General features: G+C 35.0%; 1 protein-coding gene across 3 annotated transcripts in view; it reads left to right on the top strand.

The window, feature by feature from the left end:
- Positions 1 to 22,905, top strand: part of AKAP7 (A-kinase anchoring protein 7) — a 171,881-nt gene that overhangs the window by 41,242 nt on the left and 107,734 nt on the right. For all 3 annotated transcript variants that reach the window (XM_069077388.1, XM_069077387.1, XM_069077386.1), the window contains exon 4: positions 7,473 to 7,633. In XM_069077388.1, the coding sequence (XP_068933489.1) occupies positions 7,473 to 7,633 (161 nt within the window). The remainder of the gene's footprint in view (positions 1 to 7,472; positions 7,634 to 22,905) is intronic.

Raw genomic sequence — 22,905 nt, 5'->3', positions numbered from 1 at the left:
AGTAAAGGATATTTACAGCATTCTAAAGCAGACTATCCCACTTTGAGAAAGTTCTCTTGATTAGGATGTTTTTACTTATATTAAGGCTTGCAACTTTTTTTTTTTTGCCTTTTGGAGGGCAATTGGGGTTAAGTAACTTGCCCAAAGTTACATGGCTAGTTTTTTTTTGTGTGGGTGTTAAGTGTCTGAGGCCGGAACCGAACTCAGGTCCTCCTGACTCCAGGGCCGGCGCTTTACTCACTGCGCCACCTAGCCACCCCACAAAGGCTTGCAACTTTTATCCACTGCTAGAGCCAAACAGACCAGGAGTAATCCCCTTCCTCAAGACTATAACCCTTTTATAGTTGAAGAAAGCTATTAACCTAAGTCTTCTCCAGTGAGAACATGTCCAGTTCCTTTAACCCAGGCCTGTGCAACATGACTTGCCCCCCATCAAAGGATTTCAGGCAGCCTGTGAAAAATATAGGGTTGCCATGGTGCACTCTCCTGTTGTCACATGACCCACAGCAATCAATCATCTTCAGTCTGTCTTTAGTCTAACCTATCTGTGGCCTGAACTTGTTTAGCCTATTTTAATTTTGGCCACTACCTACTGCCAAGTTGTGCAGGTCTGCTTTAATCAATCCTTTCACTGTCCTGCCCCTCTTCTGAATTTGCTCTCACTAACCTGTGTTCTTCCTTCATTGTGGTACTCAAAGCTATTCAGTGTAGACAAGGTTTTATGGAGGAAGAGGACATTGAGATTGTCACTTTGTTGGTTCTAGTCATTGCTTCTCTTAACCCAGGCAATGGTGGTAGTAGCTTTTTGGACTGCCATGCTACACTTTTAACTCCTCTGGATCCCACAGTCACTAAAATCACTGGATCTTTCTTATCTAGCTACATATCTCTCATTTTTGTACTTGTAAAATTGCAGATTTTTATAGCCCATCCTAGTTTGTAGAGCTATTTTTGGATCCTGACTCTGATCGAGCCTGTTAATGATCTTCATGTCTTCTGCAAATTTTTGACAGGTATACCTTATATATATACTTCATCCAAGTCACTGATAAAAATGTTTAACACTGCAGAGGCAAGGACAGATTCTTTGGGCAGACCAATTGAAGATTTCTTCCACATTGACATCGGCTTGTTAATTACCACTCCTTGATTTCAGTTATTAAACCAATTAAGAATTTATCTAATTTAATTTTCAATTAGCTGATTCCCCTCTCTCTTTACTGTATCAATAAGGATAGGATAAAGCTCTTTATCATATGCTTTAAAGAAGTCTAAACATATAATGTTTAAAGTATTCTACATCTTTTATTCTAGTTGCCCAATAAATATCTGTATAAATAAATAAATAAGAAAGGTTAATCTGGCATGACCTGTTCTTGTTAAAGCCATGCTAACTGTTAGAGGTTATTACTTCCTGGAGAAGACTTCTGGAGTATTAGGAAGTGACCCAATTTATTTGTGGTTTTGTCAGTGCTGATAGTATAATACTTTATATCATTATCTGCAATGTAGGCAAGGAAATAATACTTCGTTTCACACTCAATACTATGTGGACCCTGGGATAGCATGTTTGGTCAAAGGCTTTTTTCTGTGTTTTAAGTTTTAACTCTTGGGCTCTGTGGATGATTTAAAAAATTGCAAGCTTATAGGGGAGATCAGATGTGTACATAATATGTTTGTATGACTTTGTTGGGTAATTCTTCCTATCTTTGGGTGTCCACCAAAAAGGGCTCTTTCCTGGGTCCTCTTCTCTTTAACGCTCTATATTAATTCCCTTGGTGATTTCATCAATTCTCATGGTCATCATCTCTATGCAGATGATATACATATATCTGAATGTATCATTATTGAGGCAAGACAATCCTTTTATATTTACCTAAATTAGTCACTAACCACAGTAGCTTTTCCAAACTGTTTTATCCCTCTTTAAACTTCCTGTGGCTCCCCTTCTCATTCTGAGTTCTCAAGCTGAGAAATTTGCTTCCTATCTCACTGAAAAATTAAGATTGTTCAAAGAGAGCTTCCTCTTCATCTCACATCACTCAAATGCTTTCTGCCAATGTCTCCTCCTCACATGAAGAAGTGACCCTTCTTGCCAAGACAGACCCTTCTACCTGGACAACAGAACCTGTTTCATCCAGTTTTCTCCAGATTGCCCCCTCTATCATCTCTGCTCTTTCACTTGTGTACAATCTCTTCCTGTCTGCTGGTTGTTTCCCTACTTCATACAGTCCTGCCCCTATCTCTCCCATGCTAAAAAAAACTCTCAGTTGATCTAATCCTTTCCATTAGCTATTATCCCATATTTTAGTTTTTTGTGCCTAAACTCCAGAGAAAGTTGTTTACAACTAATGCCTCCACTGTCTTTTCTCTTACTCTCTTCTTAATTCTCTATTGTCTGGCATATGACCTCATCATTTAACTGAAATAGCTCTCTTCAAACTTACTAATGATCTTTTAATTAACTAATCCAGTAGTCTTTTCTCACTCTTCCTCCTTGGACTCTCTGCAGACTTTGACTCTGTCGGTCACTCTCTTCTTCTTGATAATCAATTTTCTTGGTTTCTATGACACTACTCTTTCTCCTTCTATCTGATCCCCTCCTCAATTCTCCCTTATTGGGTCAATCTTCCTAACTGTGGGTGTCCACCAGGGCTTTTTCCTAGGCCTTCTTCTCTTTTTCAATCTATAGTAATTTCCTTGGTGATCTCATCAATTCTCACGGATTCATCATCTCTATGCAGATGATTCTCAGATCTTTTATCCGGCACTAACCTCTCTTCTTACTGTTTTGTATCTCCAACTTTCTGTTAGTTGATCAATCAATAAGCATTTATTAAGCTCCTGTTGTGTTCAAGCCACTGTACTAAGCTCTGGGGATACAAAAAAGAGAAAAAGACAGAGCCTTCCCTCAATCTATTTGGGAACACAACAATAAAACAAATACATAAAGACAGGCTCTATACAAGATAAATAGAAAATAATTAAGAGAAGGAAGGCACAAGAAATAAGAGGTGTTAGGAAAGGCTACCAGTAGGAGATGTGATTTTTGTTGGGACTTAAAGGAAATTAGTAGGCAGAGAAGAGAAAGGAGAGCATTCCTGGCAGAATGAGAATTCCTGGCCTAGAGAAAATGCCCAAAACTTGTCTTTTTTGTGGAACAGCTAGGAGACCAGTGTTACTGGATTAAAGAGCGTGTTGTGGGAAGTATAAGAAGTATAATTATGAGACTGACTGACAAAATAGGAGAGGGTTAGGTTATAAAGGATTTGGAATGCCAAATAGAAGATTTTGCATTTGATCCCGGAGGCAATAGGGAGCCACTGGATTTTATTGATTAGGGAGGTGAGAGGGTTGGACTTAAGCTTTAGTAAAACTACTTTAATGGCTGAATTGAGGACAGACTGGAGTGAAGAAAAATTTGAGGCAGGCAGATCCACCAGCAGGCTACTGCAGTAATCTAGGTGTGAGGTGATAAAGGCTTGCATAAAGGTGGTGGTGTTATTAGAGAAAAGAACAGTGAGTATTGGAGAGGTGTCGTAGAAGTGAAATCAACAGGCCTTAGACATCTTGACCTAGATATCTCATAGACATTAAAGTTAACATGTCTACAACTGAATTCATTCTTTTTTCTCCCAATGTGTCCTCTTTCTAACTTCGCTATTACTATCAAGGGTACCACCATCCAGTCACCGAGCCTCACTTTCATTTAGGTATCATGGTGTCATCATCCCCACTGTATTCTACCCTGTGTATCTAATCTGTTTCCAAGTCTTATCAATTTTACTTTCATAACCTCTCTTGTATATTCATGCCTCTACTCTTACTATCTTCTGATATTGCTACCACTTTCATCACCTCATGACTGGACTACTAGTTGGACTCCCTGCCCCAAGTCTTTCCCCACTTAAGTCTATCCTGCACTCCCTAGTCTAAATGACCTTCCTGAAGCACACATCTGATCATGTCATCCCCATAGTCAATGAATTCCAGTGACTCCCTATCACTTTCCAGATCAACTATAAAATCCTGTTTGGCTTTAAACTTGGCCCTTCCTACCTTTCCAGTCTTATAATAACCCTACCAGTGACATTGGTCTCCTTGGTGTTACTCACATACTCCTCACCTTCTGACTGGGCATTTTCACTATCTGTCCTACATATCTGGAATGCTTTACCTCCTACCCTCTGCCTTCTGGCTCCCTTGACCATCACCCCAAGTCCCACCAAAAATCTTACTTTGTACAAGAAGCCTTTCCCAGGCTTCCTTAATCTTAGAGCCTACCTTCTAAGGTTCTCTGCATTTTATCCTTTATATATTTTGTTTGTATGTAGTTGTTTTCATGTTTTTTCTTTTACTCCTTAAGAGTAGAGACTATCTTTTGCGTTACTTTGTATCCCCAGTGCTTGACACAATGCTTGGAACATAGAAGGTCTTTAATAAATGCTTGTTTATTGACTGGCTTTATTATTGTAGATTTTTATGACAGTGGAAAGACATTTCAAGGACTTATTTATAATGTATTTATTTTAATGTAGCTCCACTCTAGGTAAAAGACTATTAGGAGAAATACTGAAAAACATAATATTTTTAAACCTGAAAGCAAACTTAGAAGTCTTCTTATTGAATTGATTAATTTTATAGATGAGAGAATTGTGTCCCCCACAAAGTAAAGTGATTTACTCACAGTAAGACACTTTGTCAATGGCATATGTAGGAATTGAACCTATGTCCTATGCAGTCATCACTGATCTATTTTGAGTAGCTTCAACATAGATTTGATTAGTTATTCACAAATACATGCTTCATTGAAGCATTATAATTTGAGACTTTATTCTAATTCTGATAATCCATCTTAAAAATTTATAGTACTTTCACTTTGGAATGTATGGACATTATTTTTTCTTTAAAATGAATTTAAAACACAAGGATATTTTAAAATGGTCACTAAATAATAAATCAACTAAAGGTATAGCAAAACATTTCCAATCAAAATATAGACGAACTAGGGAAAAGAGGATATGAATACAGATTATTTTGGGGCTTAAAGAAAAATGGGGAATCTACTTAATAGGTAGGGTGTTGCTGTTCCTATTTTTACTTGTGCCTAACAAAGATTTTCTCATAAGATAGGAACCATCAGACCCTTAAAAATAGCTTCTTATTAAATTTACTAGAAGTGCCATGTATTACATTCCCTTATATATCATATATATTCATGAGGAAGACCCATGCATGTTTTAATAGAGATTGACTCAGTAAAAGTTTTAATCCGCTGACTAAAACATAGTAAAGATACATTCAAAAGGACTGTATTTGGAAGATTTTTTAAAATAAACTAAGAAAATTTTCCATTTACAAAGTCATTCTGAACACATAAATGTGACTCTAAACTCAGTAGATTGTTCTGTATGTCCTCTAACAAGTGCATTTTCAACACTAAATAATTATTCCAGAAACAGTTCTGGCTTGGGTCAGTAAGTAGGAAGAATAAAACACCCACTGATTAAAAGTTTCCACTGATTACTCTTTCTCACATAATTGGCATAGAACTACACAAATAACGCTCTCACAGAAATATTATGGTAAAATAATATAATCTTCTTGAACAGTGATGTAGTCTTGAAAAGACTGTAACTATTTACTGGATAATGCCTGCCCCCTAGTGACACTTTAAAAAAAAATCCATTCTGAAAGTAGGATACATGTGATAAGGAAGCTATATACCAATAATTGTATTTAATATTGAAAATAACTTATTCCTGCTACCAAAAACATTGCAGAAATAAAAGTGTAGAAGGTTAAATTAGTTGGCCTCTATTAAATATTCATTTTTAATTGGGAAAATGAAACAAATTAAATAGGGCAGAGCTTCCTTTTTAATGCTGGTATTCTCTGACATGCATTTGACATCCACTTTGTAGAGACTAATTAATAGAACCTGGGTTTCTCTTTAGACCATTAGAATATTAGATTTAAAGCTGTGAAGGGCATAAGAGATCACTTAATTCACCATCTCCCCTTTCATAGATGAATAAATCAAGGTCCATAGAAGTTAAGAATCTTGCCCAAAGTCACATAGGTTTCAGGTGGCAAAACTAGGATTTGGACTCAGGTCTAGAAATACAGTGCTTTTTCCTCTCTTCCATTTTGTATTTAGAGTACTTTATGAGGTACATATTTTTGTTAATAGTTATAGAGTCCATTATATAAGTCATAAGTCAGATATAAATTATAGCTTTTAATATTTTAGGTACATAATGTAAATATTTAATCAGTTATTTTTTCTGATTCTTTGTTTTGACAAGTCAGTATTTCAGAATTCTTGATGAATAATGAAATAGTTGTTACAAGTAATGCACTTTCAATTTTTTCAATAAAAATGAAAATATCAGAAATTAAATTTACTTTTATTGTACCTGAGTTCATTTCATGTTAGCTTTAACTTTAATGCTTACTTGTAAAACTCAAGTTGCAATATGAGCTTATTATGCTGAACAGTTTGATTTTTTCGTTTTTTTTGTCTTTAGATAATTTTTATTAATTTGTTTATTTACTTTTAGTTTATAAGATTCAGTTCCACAATTCCTTAAGTTTCACATTTTGTCCCCTTCCCTTCCCTCCCTCCCCATGGCGGCATACAGTCAAGTATAGGATCTGTAAATACTTGCACATTAGACATTAGTCAGGTTATAAAGATGGATTGTATCAGATGGAATGAAAAATGGTAAAGAGGACATAAAACCAAACAAGTAGTTTGCTTCAATCTCTTTATAAACTCAGTTCTTTCTCTGGATGTAGATATTTCTCTCCATTATGAGTCTTTTGGGATTGACTTATATCACTGCATTGCTGAGAAGAGTTCAGTCTATCGAAGTTGCTCATCACACATATGTTGTGTCTCTAATTGTGTACAAATTTCTCCCGGTTGTACTCTTCTCAGTTAGCATCAGTTCGTATAAGCCTCTCCAGATAAATATGAAGTCCATCTGCTCCTCGTTTCTTATAGCATAATAGTATTCCATAACATTAATATATAGCAATTTGTTTTTAGCTATTCCCCAATTGATGGGCACCCCCTTAATTTCCAGTTCTTTGCTACCACAAAAAGAGCTGCTGTAAATATTTTTGTATATATGGGTCTATCTCCCACTTCTATGATGAACAGTTTGATTTTCAGAAATGATTCTGAGGGGCAGCTAGGTGGTGCAGTGAATAGAGCATAGGCCCTGGAGTCAGGAGGACCTGAGTTCAAATCTGGCCTCAGATACTTAACAATTACTAGCCGTGTGATCTTGGGCAAGTCACTTAACCCCAATTGCCCTCCCCTCAAAAAAAGTTTAAAAAAAAGAAAGAAATGATTCTGAGATGAAAATATTTGGTAGTTATTTTAATGAAAATTTCCAGTTTTTATTCCAGTCTCCAAAAATTATAACTTTTCTTTATCTTTTATATTTTTCTTCTTTTGACAGAGGTATAGCTGCTCTTTTGGAAACAAAAGCATTAATAGAAGAAATACTACAAGGAAGAGATTTAAATTTACCCTTTCAAGGAATTGGTAATTTTGGAAATCAGGTTGGATTTGTGAAGTTGGCAGAAGGTGATCATATAGCTACACTTCTTGAGATAGCAGGTAAAAAACAACCTGAATAATGGGAATTAGAAGTTTCCCTGAAACTTTTCATAGTCTGTTAAAATAATGAAATCCTATCAATTAAAAAATACATCAAAATTTTTTCTATGTCATTTCAAAGGGAACCAATATAACCTTATTTTATAATCAAATGTTGCATTGCATATTGGGGAAAATAAGGAAGTGAACATTTTTTAGTTGAAGGTGTGTGTTTGTGTGTGTGTGTGTATGTGTGTATTTTAAATACTTAGACCTAGAAACCAGATTGGTTCTTGAGTAAACTGAAGGGCACAGGGATAGACTGAAGTACTTTTGAAGATCTGACTTGAATTTGAAATATATAATGGAAAATATGGAATAAGACTGGAAAGATAGCATCCGGAGTGTAGAAGCCCTTAATGCTAGGCTGAGAAATTTGTATATTCTGAAGGCAACTGCTGATGGCAGGTTGGTGTAATTTCTTAACCTGTGCCTTATAAGCATATGAGCACCATTATGGAGAATGTACAAAATCCTGCTCTAATTTCTCATTGTGATGGGAAAGTGTTTCTGAGTTTCTGAAGGCTGTCCCAGATGAGCATAAATCTGAGAAGCTTATAGCATGCCAGAAAGGTATCAGTTATGGTCTTATGTTCCCAATGACAGACTGACCAAAGACAAATACAACCAAGCATAGAAAGTTTCTTTTACACTAGTAGTTGGATTCAAGGCAAATGAATTCTTTGACCATTGCAGCTCATGAAACATAGATCTAAAAAGTTCCTTAATTTTGTCTGATCCTCTTCCATTTCCAAAATGATCATGGAAAAGGTCAGTAGGAAAATATGACATAAGTCTTAGGCTGTCTGTAAACATTGACTTAGATGAAATTATTCTAAATGTGAAGTCCTTATCTAAATTAACAAATTGACATATTACTGAAGAACTGAAGCACATTAGTATTGTCATCCTTGCAGTAAATGAGACCTTAAGACAAAAAAGTTAAATAGAAATATGGCTGTTAATAGATCCAGAAGAGATCATTTAAAAATTATTGGACTACCTGAAAGCCATGAAAAAAAGAGCCTAGATGTCATCTTTCAAGGAATTATCAAGGAAAACCGACCCAATATTCTAGAACCAGAGGGTAAAATAGAAATTTAAAGAATCCACAGTTCAGATATTGTGGAGTCACAGTCAGGATAATACAAGATTTAACAGCTTATACATTAAAGAATTGAAGGGTTTGGAGGGCAAAAGAGCTAGGATTATAACAAGAATTACCCAGCAAAACAGTATAATCATTCAAGGGAAAAAATTGGATATTCAACAAGATAGAGGACTTTCAAGTATTCTTGATGAAAATACCAGAGTTGAATAGACAATTTGACTTTAAAATACAAGACTCCAGAGAATCATAAAAAGGTAAACAGTTAAGAGAAATCATAAGGGACTTAATAAGGTTAAACTGTTTACATTTCTACATGGGAAGAGGATAACTTGTAACTCCTAAGAATTTTCTCTTTATTAGGGCAATTAGAAGGAATATATAGACAGAAGGCACAGGTGTGAGTTGAATATGAAGGAATGACCTCTAAAAAATAAAATTAAGGGGTTAGAAAGAGGAATGTACTAGGAGAAAGGGAAGGGGAGAGAGGTAGAATGGGGTAAATTAAGTAAAAGAGGCCACAAAAAGCTTTTACAGTGGAGAAGATAAGGCCAGGGGAGTGAGTGAATCTTGCTCTCATCAGAATTGACTCAAAGTGGGAATAACATACACACTCAATTGGGTATAGAAATCTATCTTACCCTACAGGAAAGTAGGAGGGGAAGACTATAAAAGAGGGGGTGGTGATAGAAGGAAGGGAAGATTAAGGAAGGGGCTAATCAGAAGTAAAACACTGTTGAGGAGGGACAGGGTGAAAGGAGAGAGAGATTAGAATAAATGGGGTGAGGGAAATAGAATGGAGGCGAATATGTTTAGTAATCAGAGCTGTGAAAAATATTTGAAGCAAATTTCTTTGATAAAGGCCTCATTTCAAATATATAGAGAACTGAGTCAAATTTATAAAAATAAGAGCCATTCCCCAATTAATAAATGATAAAAAGATATGAACAGTTTTCATATGAAGTAATCAAAGCTATCTATAACCATATGAAAAAAATGTTACAACTCACTATTGATTGGAGAAATGCAGATTAAAGCATTTTTCAGATATTATGTCATACCTATTAGATTGGCTAATTGGACAGAAAAGGAAAATGACAAATATTGGAGGGGATGTGGGAAAATTGAAACACTAATGGACTGTTGGCAAAGTTGTACACTGCTTCAACCATCCTTTAGAACAGTTTAAAACTATGTCCAAAGGGCTATAAAATCATGGTATACCACTATTAAGTCTGTGTCCAAAAAGAAATAAATAACAAAAAGGAAAAGGGCCTAGAGGTAGAAAAATGTTTTATTGTAGCTTTTTTCTGATGGCAAAGAATTGGACATTGAGGGGATGCCCATCAATTTGGAAATGACTGAACAAATTGTACTGTGTAATTGTGATGGAATACTATTCTGCTATAAAAAATGATGAGCAGGATGCTTTCAGAAAAACCTGGAAAACCTTACATGAGCTTATGCAAAGTAAAATATACTGTCTACAAAGTAGTGACAATATGATGATCAGCTTTGAATGACTTAGCTATTCTCAGCAATACAATGATCTAATACAATTTGAAGGACTCATGATGAAAAATGCTGTCCATCCCCAGAGAAAGAACTGATGGTGTCTGAATACAGATGAAGCATACTTTTTAAATTTTATTTTTCTTGAGGGTTTTTTTTTGGTCTATGTTTTCTTTCACAACATGACTAATGTGTTAATGTTTTGCATGACTACACATGTATACCCTATATCGAATTGCTTGCCTTCTCAGTGGGGAGGGGAATGGAGTGGGAGGAAGGGAGAGAATTTGGAACTCAAAATTTTTAAAATGAATGTTAAAAATTGTTTTTACATGTAACTGGAGAAAAATAAAATACTAAAGAAACAACAAAAAAAGAAAGATGGCTGTTAAATGGAAATTTGGTTTGTTCATAGGTCTCCTTGCAAAGGCAAACAAAGGGTTTGGCAGAATTGGTTTTATTTTATGTCTAGAAACAATAAGAAATATAATTAATGGAACACTATATTATTTTATCTTGCTGTACTTGTCATAACATTAAACATATATTTTAGGACTCTGACTTCATTATGAAGGAGATGTGGTGAAAAGTGTGTTGGAAAATATGGCTTAGGTTTGAGGAAAAAAAAGAAGTGGGAAGACTACTGAGAAACCTTATGCATATATATTTTGGCTATTTTTTTCTATTTGCCAATATTTGGACAGGAAATAACTGGTATTTGAAGTGGAAACCATATCAAAATCAGTTTTCTTTGTGTTGTCAGGCTGTCAATTGGTTAAGGCAGAGGACAAAATTAACATTAAATTAGAAGGCTAAATGTTAAAATTGCTGTAGTTATGATAGCTTCAGCTTGATCTATTCAAACAAACTTGGAAGCCCCTCCAAATAAGAAATGAACAAAGGAAAGGATACTGACCTTGATTATCACTATTTTGTAAATGCTTAACTGATAAAAAGCAAGTATCATTATGAAGAGGCTAACTCAGTTCAGAAACTACCTTTTCTAGCAAACACTTGACCTCTTTGCCAAGCAAAGTGAAATGGGAATCAATGGGAACACTGGTTTAGAATTTTCAGAAAAAGTATAAGGGGGGTTATAGAAAATTAGTACTTGAATTACATTATAAAACAGTAAAAGCATTGGAAGTGAAAACAAAAGTACAGAAATTTGACTTCAGGTCTAACTAAGCCACTGTATCCCAAGAGTATTTACAGATGAAACTAAAAGAACAACAATGAAAATAGAATGTCTGTCAATACTTCTATAATGATCTATTTTTATTTTCACTAACAGTGAAAGCACTATTTTCAGATCCTAACATTTTAGTTCCCAAGAACATTAGTAACTCCTAACAAATATATACTTATTCATATTTGTAAGATTTTTATGAGAATAAGCTAAATACATATTAATGGTATTTTTAATGGGAGGATAAAAGAAGAATAAGCAGACTTTTGTAGATAATTTTCTATAGTAGACCACATTTTCACACATTTGTCTGAAAAGTATAGATAATATAAGCTATTGCTGTGTTTTATTGTTTACACATCAGCATTTGATTTGACTAAGGAAATTGTAGCCTTAGTGCTTTTGTTCTGATATGGAGTCTCTCTTACTGTCTGTCATCTAAGCTTACCTAGTTTTTCTTTTCTTTTTTTAAATTTAGTTTTATTTTCAGTTTCAAATTTTCTCCCTCCTCCTGCCCCTTCCCCGATCCTTTGAGAAGGCAAGAAATATAAAACCCTTTACATTTAAATAAGAAGCAATACAAAACAAATTACCACAGTAGCCATGTTAGGGAGGGAGGGGAAGAAAAAGAAAGGGAGAAAAAGAAATATATTTCAGTCTGTACTCTTGAGTCCATCAGTGCTCTATCAGGAGGCAGATAGCATTTTTCATAATCAGTCCTTTGGAATTGTAGTGGCTCTTTGTGTTGATCAGTTATTAAGTCTTTCACAGTTGATTGTAATATTGATATTACTGTATAAATTGTTCTCCTGGTTCTTCTCATTTAATTTTGCATTAGTTCATATAAATTTTTTAAATTCTCCCCTTCATCCTTTCTTGTAACATAATAGTATTGCATCACATTTATATAGCACAACCTGTTCAACCATTCCTCAGTTGATTGACATTCATTCCTTTTCCAATTCTTTACCACTACAAAAAAGCTTATAAGTATGTTATAAGTATTTTTGTACATATGTGTCCTTTTCCCTTTGGGGGGGGGGTGTTTAGACTTAGTAGTTATATTGCTGGATAAAAGGAAATGCACAGGTTAATAGCTTTGAGGGCATAGTTCCATATTGCTTTCTAGAATAGTTGGACCAATTCACAGATAAACCAATTATTCATTAGTATAATTATTCTCACACATCTCCTCTAGCATTTGTTATTTTCCTTTTATGTCATCTTAACCAATCTAATGGGCATGAAATGTTACCTCAGAGTTTTTTTAGTTTGCATTTATTTATGTAGAGCAACTTTTCAGATGACTATTGATAGCTTTGATTGATTTCTCTGAACACTGACTGTTCATATCCCTTTGCCATTTTTCAGTTGGGGAATAGCTCAGGCTGTTTTCCCCCCCCCCAAAACACAAGGAAGCTATCTCTTAATTGATTGGTTGGGATCTGAGATGGGGAACCTGCGTCCTCGAGGCCACATGTGGCCTTCTAGGTCCTTTAGTGTCACCCTTTGACTGGATTCAAGTTATATGGAACAAACCCTTTTGTTAAGGGGATTTGCTCTGTGAAGTTGGATTTGGTCAAAGGGCTGCACCTGAGGATGTAGAGGGCCACATGTGGCCTCGAGGCTGCAGGTTCCCCCAATATATATATATGATATACTTTGTGAATATTTCTTGCATTTTATGCCTAAGTAAAACTCTTTTAGGAGAATTGTTAGATGTTCTGTGAATTTCTCATTTTATTCCAGTTTCACACCTGAATTGTGAGACTAGTCTAAGCCAGGCCTGGCCTACAATACATATTTTTAGGTCAGATAAGATTTCATGATAAACTATGTTCAGTGATCTTCTAACTGTTACCAGAACAAAGATATGAATGCTTGCCAAAGATGTTCACCATTGTCATGGAGTATATCCTGTGTGAGGTCTGAATAAAATAGAGTTTTACTGTAAATAGAAGTCCTCCAAATGGTCCTTTTTACAAATGATATTATGCTGACTATATGGAGTCCTTCAGGTTTTCAGTAAGGTCCATGATTTTTTAAGGGAAATAAGGCAAACAGTACACGTAGGAAAAATTGAATAGATGAAAATGACTGCTATACAGGTTATAACATGCAGTTGGAGGAACTATTCATTGGGTATGTCCATATACATATTTAAGATAGTCATTGCAGATTGTTAGTGAGTTGGGCATAAAAGTTAATAGGAGAAACAAGTTGGCTGTAGTGAATTTGTGCAGGACTTTTAATAATTCCCCATTTAGGGAATCATCTTTTTAACACAAATGTTCTTTCATCAATACTGTGAAGGTTTTGAATTTTGGAACTCCGTAATCTCTTAAAATAGTTGTGGGTGATCCAAAATACAGTGGAAAGATGCATGGTATACTTAGGAAAGCTTGCAGCACTTTTTCAGGGATGACCTATGTGAGAAAAGCTACAAAAGAAAGATTGTTGAGGAAATAGATGATTGGAAAATGAGTTGTCCTGTGAATAGACTGAGGGATAACAAGTAGACAGCCTGAGTACCCTGCTGATATCCACCATGTACCAAAAAGACGAAGACTTCGCAGCACCTTGAGTGCATCTAAGTAAGTGTGTGGACAATAACTGCACAGGACAAAGGGCGTGGGTGGGTTGTGATCTAAACTAGTAGAGAGAATGCCCATATCCTCTAACCTCCCTAGGCCAGTTTCCTTACCTGAAAAATGTAAAGTTTGAACTAGACCTGAAGGTCCCTTACAGCTCTTAAAAGTATGATCCTAAATCTTTGATCTATTGAAGTACGTTTTTTAGCATGATCCTTAAATCAGATTTTGTCATTGATTTCATTTGCCTCTTTATTCTCTGTAATAGATGTTGACATGTATCCATTATCATGGTGATGCTCTTTTGTGTTCCTCATTAGCACTGTAGGGTGACATGACCAAGTGTCTTTTATTAAAAAGGTCTCTGAACTCAAAAAACATTTCTTGTTAGTCACTCATTGTTCTTTTAGATCATTCAAAGGCTGCTTACAACATCCAGAATTCCATCCATTCTTTGAAAATATTCCCTCAAAGAGGTTTTCCTATGTTGATGAAAGAACCTTTGTACTCTGAGGAATTTGAAATCACACCATGCTTTATGGTTAGTCACCAAAGGATTTTGGTATGTTAGTAAAGGCCAGTTACAGTGGTAGTGGTTTAATTGTCCTCATGAGGCCATGTGTGCTGAAATACTTTTGGGTTTAGACTATAGCATTTTATATGCATTCATAACACATCTAAATATGTATTTTGGGTATTCTAAAAGTCTTAGTGCAAGTTTAAGCTTTAATAGGTATATGTGGGTTTGTATACATATAACACATGAATATATTATATGTGTATGTAATTTTATAGATTATGTGTATACATATATACATATATGTGTGTACCTATGTACAGGTATATAAATGTGTGTATATACATAAATATTAAGCTTCCATTTATGAGGACAACCAGAAAATTCAAATGAGTGGAAATTTATTTTCCTTTTATAGCAATGTGAAAGGAAAAAAATGATAAGCAAACTGATGTATTAAAAACAGAATTTTACTGGGTAATTAATGTAAGAGTCTAACCATAAATCATTTAATTCAGGCAGGCCTCATTTTACATTAGAAGAAATAGAGGCAGTGTTATATTTTTATCATATAATGATGAGTATTCAGAATAATTATCTCAAGATTTTTAATCATTAATATAATTTAATATAAATTTGTTGTCTTTTTAAAAATTAATATTCCATGCAGATGATAGGGACTCCTGAGGAAACTCCTTATACCGATGAAAGTTGGCACTTTATCTAGAAATCTTACAGAGCACAAAGAGGTTAGATTACTTTCCTGGCTCAGGGGAATCAGGATGGTGGAATAACAGCAAGAAGTATAGCTTGGCATCTACAAAGATCTGGAAAAGACCCCAGGCTGAATGCTGATTGGGAAATCCAAAACAAAGTCAGAGAGTCATTTTTTTAGTTACTTCTATAATATGTTTGTTTTTTTTTTAATTTTTTGGTCTTTACTAATTTGTTTGTTTTCTTTTAGTTTACAAGATTCAGTTCCACAATTCCTTGAGTTTCAAATTTTCCCTCCCGCCTTCCCCTCCCCTCTGAGTAATTTTTCTAGCCCAGGTAGGGTTAAGAAAATAGGTTTGCAAATACTGGGAGATGAGGTCTACCTAGGAGTATCCCACTTCTAGTGCCTGGGGACTGAAAAAGAGCTAAGTTTGGGCATCAGGGCAGAAAGCACTGGGACAAGAAGTCACCACAGGGGACGCCTGAACTAACCAAGGTTACAGGAATGAATGCCATTTGGCAGCTATGTCTCACACTATCCCATTCTGGGTTATAGTTCCAGGGCGTAATTGATGAGGGGACTTGTCCTTAGAGGTGGTAGAGCAGAGCAATTGTGGTTATATTTCTTAGTTTTGTCCTGAGAGAAATAAGTTCAGAAGCAAACTGTAGGTGTGTGTCTCTGATCCCAGAAGCAGATCAGGGACTCAATTTTAGTCTACAGGTCCAGGCTGAAGCTTATAGTAGAATAATCAGGGAGGAATTCCATACCAAAGGGGAGCCTGCAGTTCTGCTGTTCTGAACTTGCAGAGCCTTCCAGTGGGCCAATTGTGGCTGAGTCCAGCAATAATCCTACTGAAACTTATAACTAGGGTAAAGTTAACAGATCCCAACCTGGGTCAGAAACTTGTAGAGCTCAAATGAGGAAGGTACTGAATAGACCTTACCCCAGATTGTATCAATTTGGAAAGCACTGAAAGCTTGTACGTTCCTAATGTGAGTTATAAAAGCAGAACACAAGAAGAGAGGAGCTCAGATTAGATGTTCCTCCTGGCAGTGCATAGAGTCCTCTTAACATAAAGTCCAAAGTCAAGTGGGATGGAAGAATGACCAAATTAAAAACAAGAATCTCACCATAAAGAACTATTAATGGAAACAAAGGTGTTCATATTACAAACTCTGAAGAAACAAAATGACTCAAAAACTTCTCTAAGCAAAGCTTTAAGGAAAAATGTAGCTTGGTTGTAAGTCCAGCCAGAATTTTTGGAAGAATTAAAGCAAGAATTTTTAAAAAGGATTTAAAATGATTTTTAAACCAAATAGGAGTTGGGGGAAAAAATAAGAAAAGAAATGAGAGCTGTCAAATGAAGAAATGAAAAGAGAATTAGCAGTTTGGAACAAGAGGTACACATACTCATTCAAGAAATTAATTTCTTGAAAATTAGAATAGACCCAGTAGATATTAACGACTCCATGAAACAACAAGAAATATTGAAAAAGTATTAAAAGACTGAAAAGATAGAAGAAAATGTAACAGAAACAACTGACCTGGAAAAGATATCAAGGAGAGATAATTTAAGAATCATTGGATTACATCAAATCCATGAGCACTAAAACAACTTGGACAGCAAATTTGAGTAAATCATTAAAGAAAACTTAAAATGGGGCAAAGTAGAAATTAAAGAATCTGTTGATCATCTCCTGAGAGAAATCCAAAATGAAACTGCCCAGGAATAATATGGCCCAAATCCAGAGCTACAAAGTCAAAGAAAAAAAATGCTGCAAGCAACCAGAAAAAAAGAATTTAAGTACCAAGGAGACACAATCAAGATCACACAAGATTTAGCAGCCACCACATAAAAGGGACAGAAAGGGAGGGAGGCAAGAAGGGAGAGAAAGAGAGAGACAGAGACAGAGAGAGACAGAGAGACAGAGAGCACTAACTTAGAATATATTTCAGAAGGCAAAAAGTCTAGGCTTACTGTTAAGAAAAAATTTCCCCAGCAAACCTGTATCATGCTATAGGGGAAAAATGGATCTTTAAGGATCTTTAATGAAATAGAGGACTTTGAAACATTCTATCCATTTAGGGGTTCTAGTAGGAGTCTAATTAGACAGAGGACCTGAAAATGATTCTGTAATACTTTAAATATCTTAAAAGAAGAATAGAAAAAGGGAGGACAAGGGAGAGGAAATATTGAGAAATTTGTTTAACATAAATGACCTACATAACTAGAAGGAGGGAAGAAAACAATTTCACATACACACAATTGGTTACAGAAATAAATTTCACCCAACATGGAAATAGGAGGGAAAGAGATTAAGGGAAAGGATGGGGAGAAGCTAGATTAAGAAAAGGATTAGTCAGAAGCAAAACAAACTCTTAAAGAGGGGGCAAAAAAACAAAGTGAAGGAAAAATATTAGAAGAGGATGGAGATAAATGTACAATTAACAGTTGCAAATGTGAATGTGATAAATATAAAACAGAAGAAGAGAGAATGGATTAGAAACTAGAATTCAACAATTAGTTGTTTACATGAAGCAAATTTGAAACAGAAGGATGTACACAAGAGTTAAAATGAGAGACTGGAACAGAATATTACACTACCCCTGAAAAAAAAAAAAGCAGGGATAGCAATCATGATCTCAGACAAACCCTGGCAAAAATAGACCTATTTTTTAATTAGGAGATTTAACAGGGAAAATACATTTTTCAGAAAGGTACCAGAGATAATGCGTTAATATTAGTTCTAGTATATACATATGTGTATATGTGTACACACACCGAGTAACAAGTTTTACTAAATACAAAGACAGCAATGAGAAAACATGCCAAAATTTTCATATGGCAGCCAAAACAGCATTTGTAGTGGGGACTGGGGGTGAGGGGTGGGCACAGTATTTCTACTTATAAATTCTTTCATCTCTAAAAGAGAGAAAGAGCATATCGATGAATTGGACATGCAGCTAAAACCAAATTGGAAAACCCACAAAATTAAAACCTCTAATTAAAAACTCAGCAAAAAATCCTTAAAACCAAAGGAAAGATTAACAAAATGGATAGTAAAACAAAAACAATCATTGATGGATAGTAAAACAAAAACATTCGTTGAATTACCAAGTAAAACTGGGAGTTAATTTTTTTTAAATAAGACATAAAAAATAACTTGATTGAAAAAATGATGAAATCAAATTATCAGAATCAAAAATGAAAAAGTTAATTTTCAAGAAATATATAAAGGCACTTAAAAATTATTAGTAGTTATTTTACCCAACAATATGTTAATGAAGCATAATCTTAAATGAAGTGAATGAACATTTACAAAATATATATATATATATACATATATATATATATATATATATATATATATATAACAACAGAACAGGAAATAAAGTATTTTAATAACTCTGTCTTAGACAAAATTGAACAAACTCCCAAATGAGTTCCCAAGTTAAAACTCCACTACCAGATGGATTTACAAGGAAATTCCACCGAACATTTGAAGAGCAATTAATTCCAATACTATATGAGTAGTTTGGAAAAAAAGAGAAGATGGGATACTATCAAATTCCTTGTGTGATACAGTATAATAAAAATGATGATGGTACCTAAATTACTTACTCAGATCATCAAAAGTATCTGGAAATGGCTAATAAATAGTGTGGTGGATCAGTGGAACAGATTAGGGACCTAACACACATTAGTAAGTAACTGTAGCTGTCTTGTGTTTTATAAACCCAAATACCCCAGGCTCTGGGATAAGAACACACTATTTGGCAAAAACTGCTGGGAATGCTGGAAACAATAGGCCATGCAAACTAGGTATTTACCAGCATTTCACACCATATATGAAAATAAAGTCTAAATGAATAAATGATTTAGGCATAAAGAGTGACACCACAAGCAAATTAGAAGAGCAAGGAATAGTTTACCAGTTAGATCTATGGAGAAGGGAAGAATTCATGACCAAACAAGAGATAGCATTACAAAATGTACAATAGATAATTTTGATTATGTTAAATTTGAAAGCTTTTGCACGAACAAAACCAATGCAACCAAAATAAGAAAGCAGAAAGTTGGGAAAATTTTTACAGCAAGTGTTTCTGATAAAGGCCTCATTGCTCAAATTTATAGAGAATTGAATTTATAAGAATACAAGCCATTCCCCAATTGATAAATGGTCAAAAGATATGAACAGGTAGTTTTCAGGTGAAGAAATCAAAGCTATCTATAGTCATATGAAAAACTGCTCTAGATCACTTTTGATTAGAGAAATGCAAATTAAAATAACTCTGAAGTACCACTTCACATCTCTCAGATTGGTTAATATGACAAAAACGGAAAATGATAAATGTTGTACAGGATATGGGAAAATTGGGATGCTGATATTCTGTTAGTGGAGTTGTGAACTGATCCAACCATTCTGAAAAGCAATTTGGAACTATGCTCAAAGGGAAACAAAACTGTGCATATGCTTTGATCCAGAAATACACCTGCTAGGTCTATATCCCAAGGAGATTTTTTAAAAATGGAAAACGACCAACATACACAAAAATTTTTATAGGACCCCATTTCATGGTGGCCAAATATTGGAAATTGAGGGGATATTGATCAATTAGGGAATGGCTGAACAAGTTATGGTATATGAATATAATGAAATACTATTTGTGCAGTAAGAAATGATGAATAGATTTCATTAAAAAACTGGAAAGACTTGAGCAAATTGATACAAACTGAAATGAGCAGCAGCAGGAAAACATTGTACATAATATCAGCAACATTGTATAATGATTCAATGAAATAGAGAACTTTCAAGTATTCTTAATGAAAAGACCAGAGCCGAATAGAAAACTTGACTTTCAAATATGAGACTCAAAAGAAGCATATAAAGGTAAACAGTTAAGGGGAATCCTAGGGAACTTAATAAGGTTAAACTGTTTACATTCCTACATGGGAAGATGATCCTTGTAATTCATAAGACATTTCTCATTATTAGGGTAGTTAGAAGGAGTATACACAGACAGAGAGTACAGGTATGAATTGAATATGAAGGGATATCTAAAAAATAAAACCAAGGGGAGGAGAGGAACATACTAGGATAAGAGAAAGGGAAAAGTAGAATGGGGTAAATTATCTCATATAAGAGAGGCAAAGAAAGAAAAGCTGTTACAGTGGAAGAGAATAGGGGAACAGTGAGGAGAAGTGAGTGAACCTTATTCTCCTCAGAATTGGCTCAAAGAGAGGCGGCTAGGTAGCGTAGTGAATAGAGTACCAACCCTGGATTCAGGAGGACCTAAGTTCAAATCTGGCCTCAGACACTTAACATACACAGAAAAACTAGCCATGTGACCTTGGGCAAGTCACTTAACCCCAACTGTCCTACCTTCCCTCCTCCAAAAAGCAAAAAAAAAAAAAAAAGGAATGCTCAAATAGGGAATAACATTCAATTGGGTATAGAAATTTATCTTACTCTACTGGAAAGTAGGAGGGGAAGGGGAATAGAAGGCAATGTAGATTGGGAGAGGGGTAGTCAAGCAAAAATATTATTGAGGAGGAACAAGGTGAAAGGAGAAAGAATAGAATAAATGGGTGTGGAGGGAATAGGACTGAGGAAAATATAGTTAATAATAGCTTTGAAAAAAATTATGAAGCAAGTTTCTTTGACAAAGGCCTCATTTCTCAAACTGAGAAAGAACTGAGTCAAGTTTATAAAAATAAGAGCCACTCCCCAATTGATAAATGATCAACAGATATGATCAATTTTCAGGTGAAGTAATCAAATCTATCTGTAGCCATATGAAGGGATACTTTAACTCACTATCGAATACAGAAACACAAATTAAAACAATTCTGAGGCACTACCTCACATCTCTTAGATTGGCTAATAGGACAGAAAAGTAAAATGACATGTATTGGAGGAATGTGGGAAAAATGAAACTTTAATGCAGTGTTGGTAGAGTTGAACTGATTTAACAGTCATTCTATAGAGCAATTTGGACGTGTGCCCAAAGGGCTATAAAACTATGTATACTCTTTAACTTAGCAATATCACTACCAAATCTGTATCCCAAAAGAATTTTTAAAAAATTCTGGGAAGATGATGGAGTAGGTCAGAATATTCCAAACTCTCAAGATTTTTCCTCAGAAAAGAGTTAATGAACTTAGGGTGAACAAAGTGTGGGTGGAGATAAATAAGAACAGGGGTATAACCAGGGTCCTCCTGGGATAATTTAAGAAGATCTGAAGAAAAATCCCAGGATAAGGTTTGGTCCCTGTGAAGATAGGTTCTGTTTTAACAGCAAGCGGCTAGCCTCTTATATAATAATCGGCCCTCACCCCCAGCCATCTGGACTTTTACTCCCAGGATAGTGAGGGGAGTTGGGTGTCTGAGCCTGGGTAAATTGAGGAAACCTCTGCTGATGAAGAACCCCAGATCTAGCTGTGCTGCAAAAAGTAGAGGGGGTGAGAAGGAACAAGTAAACGTCCAGTGAATACAGAAGCAGTGGGGCAGAAAGCCCTTGGCTGTGGGCACTTACAGGAGGTTGGAGGTATGGCTTTGGTTTCAGCCTAGAGGGAAGAACTGAAGATCTGGGGAAGGAGGTACCTTTTCTCATACTCCAGGGCTAGTGGTGATTACAAGTAATTAAGCAAAAAATGCACAGGCAAAGGAGAAAGAACGCAACCATAGAAACATATTATGGGAATAGAGATGACTAAGGTTCATTTTCAGAGGAAGGTATTGAAGTAAAGAAACCCCCAAAGAATGTCAAATGTACACCTGCCCAAAAGGAATTTATAGAAGATCTTAAAAAAGACTTAAAAAAATAAAATGACAGAGATGGAGGAAAAACTAAATAAGAAAATAAGAATTATCCAAGAAAAACAAGAAGGTTATGAAAGGAAAGCTAGCCTATTAGAAAAGAAGATCTAGAATCTTAAGGAAGAAAATGATACCTTGAAAATCAGAATTGGGCAAAGTGAGCCAGTAAAATTGGAAGAGATCAAGAAATGATTAAACAAAATATGAGTAATGAAAAAATAGAAGAGAAAATGAAACATAAGAAAAAGAACAGATTTGTATCAAGAAGAGAAAATATAAAAACAATTGGACTAAGTGAAAGTTATGATCAAAAAATTTCTTGATACAATAATACAAGAAATAATCAAAGAAAATTGTCCTGATGCACACTCTAAAACAAGGGGGGAAAGTAGAAATAGCAAAAAAAATCCATCAATAACCACTTAAAAGGGATCCTGTGAGGAAAACTCATGGGAATATTATAGTCAAATTCTAAAACCCATCTCAAGGAAAAAATATTAAAAGCATCAAGATTGAAACAGTTTACATGTGATGGTGCCACAATTAGAATTACACAAGACTTAGCAGCAGAGATATTAAAGGACTGCAGGTCTTGGAACACAACATATGAAAGAACAAAAGAACTGTGCCTCCAGGCAAAAACATAATACCCTGAAAAGTTAAATATTATCCTGAATGGAAAAAAAATGGACATTTGGTAAACTTTCAGACTTTTCAAGACTTTGTTTAAAAAAATCCTGAACTTAATAGAAGATTCAACATATAAGAACCAAGAGAAAT

Source organism: Petaurus breviceps, unplaced genomic scaffold (assembly GCF_028583685.1).
Source record: "Petaurus breviceps papuanus isolate PSGF00001 unplaced genomic scaffold, PetGlider_PUasm1.0 90977, whole genome shotgun sequence".
Classification (NCBI taxonomy): Eukaryota; Metazoa; Chordata; class Mammalia; order Diprotodontia; family Petauridae; genus Petaurus; species Petaurus breviceps.
The sequence above is the reverse complement of the archived record's forward strand: the minus strand, read 5'-3'. Positions and strand labels throughout refer to the sequence as shown.